This window comes from Ammospiza nelsoni, chromosome 17, assembly GCF_027579445.1.
Source record: "Ammospiza nelsoni isolate bAmmNel1 chromosome 17, bAmmNel1.pri, whole genome shotgun sequence".
In the NCBI taxonomy this organism is placed as follows: domain Eukaryota; kingdom Metazoa; phylum Chordata; class Aves; order Passeriformes; family Passerellidae; genus Ammospiza; species Ammospiza nelsoni.
In genome coordinates this window covers 5,315,861-5,323,897 of record NC_080649.1, presented here as the reverse complement: position 1 = coordinate 5,323,897, position 8,037 = coordinate 5,315,861, and the positions used below count along the sequence as shown (strand labels likewise).

At 36.9% G+C, this 8,037-nt stretch overlaps 2 protein-coding genes across 2 annotated transcripts in view; one reads left to right on the top strand and one right to left on the bottom strand.

Moving 5' to 3' along the window:
- The window catches only part of C17H7orf50 (chromosome 17 C7orf50 homolog), a 119,583-nt gene that overhangs the window by 98,231 nt on the left and 13,315 nt on the right, over positions 1-8,037 (bottom strand). The gene's annotated exons all lie outside the window — the stretch shown is intronic.
- On the top strand, positions 2,855-6,769 carry GPER1 (G protein-coupled estrogen receptor 1). The gene is made up of 3 exons (XM_059484607.1): positions 2,855-2,981; positions 3,530-3,675; positions 5,017-6,769. Exon 3 carries the CDS (start codon positions 5,447-5,449, stop codon positions 6,518-6,520), a length of 1,074 nt encoding a protein of 357 aa, XP_059340590.1. The 5' UTR covers positions 2,855-2,981; positions 3,530-3,675; positions 5,017-5,446; the 3' UTR covers positions 6,521-6,769.

Below are 8,037 nucleotides of genomic sequence, written 5' to 3'. Positions count from 1 at the left end.
TGGTTTAGTGGAAGATGTCCCTGCTCATGGCAGAGGGCTTGGATCTAGATGATCTTCAAGATCCTTTCCAACCCAAACCATCCCAGGATTCCGTGATCTTTCACTAGACAACATTTTGTGGCCCCATTTAGTGGAATTTTTAGATTATCCCTTAAGAGTTTTGCAATATATGCTTTAAGAAAAATAAAAAGGTTTTACCAGAATAGTTTGAATGGGTTTGAATGGGTGTAGTCCCTGCAAAAGGAAAAGGCTGAACTTTAAAAAATTATTTTTAGTAAGAAAAATGCATTCTCAGAATTACTGGCGACTGGAAAGTCTAAATACACAAAATACACTCCATCCAAGCTTTTCTGAAGGCACAGAGACAATAAATTCCAGCTCAAACTAAGTTTAATTATTTGCAAGAAAGATTATTTGCTACTGAGGCTGGACAGGATAAAGTATGAGGGTGCTCTAGAGCAGGGTAATGGATGCTGATTTCATTCAGTGGTTGAAAAAGGTGAGAGAGGATATGGACATCAGTCTACCTGGAAAACCTCATGAACCCCAACACCTGTATTTCCTCTAGAGATAGTTCCAGAAGAGATTCTCTTCTGGAGAATCACAGATATTATTTCTTTTGCAAATGATTTTATTACAGTGCAAGCATTCCAATACAATTTTAATTTCTGCTTCCTTCCCCTTCCATGCAATACAGTGCCTTACTTTCCAGCTTTCTATACCCTTGCCCTGATCTAATTTCTCCAGGACTCAACAGCTTCATACCCAAAACACTTCCACACTTCTGACAGAACCCAAGAGTCTCTTCCATCTCAGAGGGTTTATCCAGCTGGAGAGGCTGCCACAGAGTGCTGGCACAAGAGCTGGGATGCACCAGATCTCTCAATGCTGCTGTCTCCCATGCTCACACCTCCCACTTTCCTTCTCCTCAGCTGCCACCTTTAGCAGCACAGTAACAGGCACATATGTTGAAGTCTGCTAAATTACACAGAGGATCTTCTATTATACCCCAGATTCAGCCTCTTGGTGCACTTAAGTACATCACAACTGCACCAGTGCTTCTGAAAGGCTCTCTGGTGTTAGACATGTTTACTGAGACATTTACAGAGCTTTACACATTGACTGCTACCTAAAAACAAACCAGGAAAATTCTAAATGCTGGATTACTGAGCTCTGACATTATACAAGTGCTACTGCACCAGTTGCTTTCACAGATTTTCTCAGCAACAATCACAGGAAGGTAAGACAGGTGAAGCTTTAAGACTCAACACTGTCACAGCTGTGACCATGGATCATTAAGGCAGTCACGGTAAAGTCCTGGGGAATACTGACAGGGAAAAAGCAAAAGTACAATGTTCAGCAGCTGCTATATTTTCAAGTATTTTATGGAATATGGAAATTACAAACACTGAGATTAAGATAGATTAATCAATAATAATAATTTGACTGCATAAACAAGGGCCTTAAAATGCTGGGATCTGTTTTAGGAAACAGGATTCCGAGGATTCCACAATCATCTCACAAAATATTTAGAGAAATACAGAACTCATTGATTACAATATAATAATATACAAAATTACTATAATACTAAATATGACCTCTCGTGCTGCACAGTTCTTCACAGCACAGAAAACAGTACTTCATAGGTCGTTTGAATTTCCTCATAGCTCTGGAAGTACGGCAAAGTGACGTATTTCTCACCATGAATTCAAACAAGAAAATTATCATTCAGAATTATATATTTTAGTAGTAAATCAGCTGATCTTCACAGCTAGACAAAGCAAGGACAGACAGACCAGCTGATTATCAAATCCAAGCCCCCATAATAACAAACAACGGACACCCAGAAGTGAACATTACACATGAAGAAAAGTAAAAAATCCTTCAGGCCCTTGCAAGATCAGTGGCAGCTCTGAAGGACAGAACTAAGTACATCAAAACCACATGATCAACAATCAACAATAAAGACTCTTTTTAATCCTGTTCTTTTATGACAGCAAAAAATTAAGACCTTCAAAGCTGGTATCACAAGATTTTTCCAACATTTACAATATTCCAGTCCTACAGTGCAATCATATTTGTACACATCTCAAAGCAAAACACTTTAGGCTCTGTCCTCATCACCCTGTATTAAAACACTCCGTTCCACACACAGTGGAAATCTTCTGTTCAAAAAAACTTTACCAGCACCAATCTGCGCAAAGACTCTTTTGATCTAAATAATAACTGATTCAAAAACTATTTACCAAAAGCCATTATGCAAGAACATCTTTTAAAACTGCTTTAATAGCACTGCCAAAATCCTCTATTCCTAGGCACAGTTGTTGTTCCTATATTCCTAGGTGTTGCAGAAAAAGCAGCAAATAATGTATTTGCTTCAATGAAGGCAGAGGGCTTCTGCTTCCAAAGCCACTCACATAAAGAATCTCTGCTTCACTTTCCTGCAGAGAGATCCTTTGTAACCTAAAGATATTTGACCACTGTAATTGGTGCCATACATTCATTATAATCACATGTTAATTGCTTACTCCACACTTCTGAAACTGTCACACTGTCTTCCTGAAGTCCTAAATGCTGAGATCCCATTCATCTCATTCCAGCAGCAGCAGAATGCTGCAGCAAAGCCACTCACAGCACTGAACATTCAGGTGTCAGAGCAACATAACCACAGAAAGCAACTGTCACAAATAAAATATTGCTCTTTGATGAGGAAGCTTTGACTTTCTTCCCATTCTAAGACTTTACCACCAGTAGGTGGTGTTACTTGAAACGTCAAGTAGGTTTTTTTACCCCCCGCGGATGAAATGCAAAACTCCACCTGCAACACTGGTGGTTAATGCAAAACTGAGGCTCTTCATTCTCTGTAGGGTAAGCTTATTTCCTCCATGTGATTTTGAGCTGAGCAATTTTAAGAAGTAAGAGAATGACAACATATACCTGAAAATTTAAATACAAACAGACAAAATGGGATCAACTTGAAGGTAGGAAAACTGAAATTTATCTTCTCCATTTAGCAAATGACCCTTCTCAGATGCTTGATGCCTTCAATCCAATATTTCCCTTTAGATTGCCCAGAGGCTTTTAAAAAACAGCACAAATAACAGAAATAATTGCTTTATATCTACGTAAAATATGCTTCCTTGCAATCCGCAAATAAATCTCTTAATTATTGTTCAGCTGAGCTCTAGATTTGAACGGACTATAAAACTTAAAATAACACCAGAGGCAGAAAGGAGGGTGCAATTTGGCAAAATAAAACTGACAAATACAAGAGAAAGATGTTTGAGTAGTTGTAGCAGAAAAGAAACCAGCAGAAACAGGGTTAATTCTAGCCTTATAAGGCTGTTCAGCAGCACTTCAACTGCACACAAATTAGAGCAACCCTGGGAATCTATAAAGCTTGTTTTATTGCCAAGGACAAGCAGCAAGATCTGCATTTTGCTCTTGTAAACTCTCCTTTATTTAATAAGTTTTAAAGCAGAAGAAGACTTTTATATGATTTTTGTTTTTACTGCTGAATCATCAACAGGTGGCACCCACTGCAGCTCTGCACACCTAAAAGCAAGTTTTTTCCGAGAGGACACTGGAAGTTGGCACATCCATTACGTGTGCACCCAGCAAGGAGCAGCCTGCTGCTGTCTGCAGGAGAACCAGCTCGGGAGAAATGGAATTAAGGTAAAATAAAGTGTTTCACAGTACATAGTTACCTGTAATGCTTTTAATTGCTTGGCTTTTGGCAGCCTTTCAAGATGTAATTAAAATCTGACCACCTACGGACCTTTTAAAATCAATTGCTCAGGCTGTTAACTTATCATTTATTGTATTTAAATCTGCTTTACTGCCTTGTTCACAAATAAAAGGCTGTTACATAAAGACAACAGTTTATGTCTGACTTCACAGCTGCTTGAAACAAACACTGAACCTTCTAATGAGCATAATTTCATATGGATATTTTTGCATGAAGATTTACACGATTAAAATGGTTCAAAACACAGCAACAGGTACTGGGAACTTATACCTGTTTCATTATTAAATACAAGCCCTGGAACCTGTATCTTTATTTAAGTATCTGTAGCTATTTCTGATTACTTGAATACATTGAAGCAAACTCAGAGCTGTATTTCTGACTAAAACTACTCTAACCCTCCTACTCTACCAGTGATATCCTCTTTCCTCCCCCAGATTGCACACTGGCAGGATTTAAGTCATCAAAATGTGGAAATATGCATGAATTTTACTAGCAAACAATTTAAAAATATATATTTTCATGTAAAAAAAAAGTCAATGGTTTGACAGTAAGATGCAGATTAAAGCAATTTAAAATATTTAAAACTTAGCACAAAATAACCTGGTTTGTAATTGCCTAGCTGTTTTATTTGTTTGGGGTGGTTTTTGTTTGGCTCTTTTATTAAATAAACTTCTAGAAATGCGTCAAGTGTATAACATTCAACATTTAGAAGTAAACAAATCTGATAACTGGTTATTTTCCATTACTACCCGGAAGTCAGTGAAAGTTAATAAATCACAACAGAAAACAAACCGAGTATAATAATGTTGGTGTAAATCAATATGCTGCTTGTATTACCTTCATTTCTAAAATCTGCCTTTCCCTCCCACTGAAAGCAGCAGGAACCAACTGCTTTTCATCTCTGTTGCCTTCTCAGCCACAGACTCTGCTATTTATTACTCTTACAAGCTGACAAAATAAATATCTATGTATGTAAATTTAAAAATACAGTTTTCCTATATTAGGTTAAAGTCACTCATTTGACTTCTCTGTATTTATTCGGTTTTTAATACTGAAACCCTGACGGGCACACACAATTTTAACAGACTTACCCTCATGATGGTATTTTGATCTAGAACAAATTTAAATTCTTTTAAGTGAACCTTTGCATGTATATTAGAACATGATGTTTTCCACAACCTCGGCTGTGATTGAAGTTAGCAGAAGCTAATGGCACATGGAACAGTGCTGGAATATGAGATTAATCACTTTCCATTTGCAAATTGCAGGTCCAAGGATGTTCATTGATTATTAAAAGAAAACAAATGGAGCTAGAATTCCACTGCCTTCCAACTTGCATGAAGGAACACTGCTGCTGAAAAGCTTTTATTAAAGAGACCCAAGTACCACCATGGTAAAAAGATTCCTACATGATCTTAAGGCATACAGGAACTGCAAATTCTCTCATTTAAAATGTATATAGCATCCTGTAAAACCAATTAAGACATTCACTATCTGTAGTATTACTTTACAGTCAGTTTTAAATCTAATTAATCTGACTTTTGAAGCATTTTAATTTCCTGTACAAAAGTCTGTATTTTTTCAATTTCAACCAAAAATGCTTACTAAGAATTCAGTTGAAACCAACCAAAAATCTGATTTTTTTGGTCTTGCCATTAAACTGTGAGTACTAACATCTTTTCTGCAGATATTTTAACCATGGAAACTTATTCTGCCTCAGTATCACCTGTTATATGTAACAGCACTACTTTTAACCTGAATGGATCCCATTTGTGTAACGAAAGCATATCCTCTAGATTAGCTGATAAATCAGAACACCAACAATATGTTATTGGCCTTTTCTTATCATGCCTTTACACAATATTCCTTTTTCCTATCGGTTTTGTGGGAAACATTCTGATACTGGTTGTCAACATTAGCTTTCGGGAAAAAATGACAATCCCAGACCTTTACTTCATAAACCTGGCAGTGGCTGATCTCATTCTAGTGGCCGATTCTCTCATTGAGGTGTTTAATCTTGATGAAAAATATTACGATATCACCATCATCTGTACCTTTATGTCTTTGTTCCTTCAGATCAACATGTATAGCAGCATTTTCTTTCTGACATGGATGAGTTTTGACAGATACCTAGCCCTGGCCAAAGTAATGAGGTCCAACTTATTTCGCACTATGCAGCACGCTAGACTGAGCTGTGGGCTCATATGGATGGCATCCATTTCAGCAGCTCTAGTCCCATTTACAGCCGTGCACTTACAGCACACCGGAGAGGTCTATTTCTGTTTTGCAGATGTAAAAGAAATCCAGTGGCTAGAGATAACCCTGGGGTTTATTATCCCCTTTGTGATCATCGGTCTTTGTTACTCATTAATTGTTCGAGTCCTTATAAAAGCACACAAGCACAGGAGTCTCCGGCTGCGGCGACAGAAGGCTCTGCGCATGATTTTTGTTGTTGTCCTGGTTTTCTTTATCTGCTGGCTCCCTGAAAACGTCTTCATTAGCGTCCAACTTCTCCAGAGGAAAAGCGAGCCCGTCTCCTCAAACAGCCCATCCTTCAGGCATGATTATCCTTTAACAGGACATATTGTGAACCTAGCAGCTTTTTCTAATAGCTGCTTGAACCCCTTAATTTACAGCTTTCTGGGGGAAACCTTCAGAGACAAACTGCGACTGTACATTGAACAGAAAACAAAAATGTCAACATTGCATCGCTTCTGTCAGGCTGCCTTAACGTCTGTCATTCCTGACAGTAATGAGCAATCAGAAGTCTGATTTAGTGGCATTGTAAAGAACATATGACTGTGAAGTTGTGCAAATAGTGAACAAAATGCTTGCTACTAACAGAAAAAAAGTGCATTTGTGTGTGTGTATATATATATATATATATTGTATCGCTCTACTGAGTATTGAAGGTTTATATTCAAAACGTTTTTATGACAAGACTTTAATGTAGAAGAATATGTTTTAGTCAGAGTTATATTTAATTATGAACAGGATTATTAAAAGCTGAGCACTGAAGAAGCTTTATTTTGTATTATACATATATGAATGACAATATAAGAGAAAATTTTATCAACTTAGGAAGACTCTAGATGTAATCTGATTATCAGAGATGATACTTTGCTGGTGTATATAAGGTACTTCCACTGAAATAATGAAGCTGCCGTAACAGTGAGGAAAAATCATTACAACATATTGATGTGGAGATGCAGAAAACATTGATTTTTTTTTCACCCAAACATGTTAAGATGAATTACTTTGCTTACAAGAAGTATGTGGTACTATCATCACTGTATTCTAGCATGTCTTCCATGATTAAGTTTTTGATCTTAATATAATCAAGCACAGTGATGAGTTTTTGTCTCCTAAATGTAATCTACTGTTTACATCAGTACTTGATCAAAACCAAAATCATCTGTAACTATAGTGCTCATCTCAAAGATCTTCACAGAAGCAAAATGTAGTGCTTCATTCTGTCTTTTAAGGATTGACCCCAATGATTCTCTCTCAGAACAAACATAATTGGCCTTTTCGTCAAAAGTACGCCAACATTGTGTACATTCACACCTGCCTTCAGATTTGAGTGCACATTGCACAAAATCTCTTCACATTCCAGAACAAAATGCTGTGATTTTTAAGGAAGTGTCACTTTCTGCAAAAGATACTGTAGATATTGTGTAGATATTGCTTGTGAGAGTGACAGAAACCTCCATTTTTAGGAAGGAAGACCATATGTAATGGAGAGTGTGATTATCAGATTTGAACTTCAAGCACACCCATCCCACCTTCAGAAACCCAGCCTTTCAAAATCGTAAGATACATTTTAGATGCTTTGATCATTTGAAGATTAATTATACTAAGCAAACAAATGATAGCACCACTTACTGGAAAACAATAGTGTTTCTTTTCTTCTAGCAAATAATTGGGTTGTAAATCTGATTGATGTTTAGCACAGGTTACTCCTGGACTTGTTCAGAGGAAGCTATAAAGTTCCTAGAGATTAGTGTGCAAGATCATTAAAATATCACTTGCTGCATCTCTTAAGTGAACAAACTCATTTCACTTCTGTGCTTATTGACTGAAGCACCAGAACTCAGCAGAATAAGATGTTCTATCCTATTTTCAAATGTCATATATTAATTAGCACAGTAACAGATTTTAAATGATTTTAAATGTAGACCTTTAAAACAATGACTAAAGCTAGTAAAGCAATAAAGAAAACAGTGAAAATGATGATTCCATTCATATTTCTCATGAAATATCTTGAGCTTCTTAGTGGAAGCTTTGGC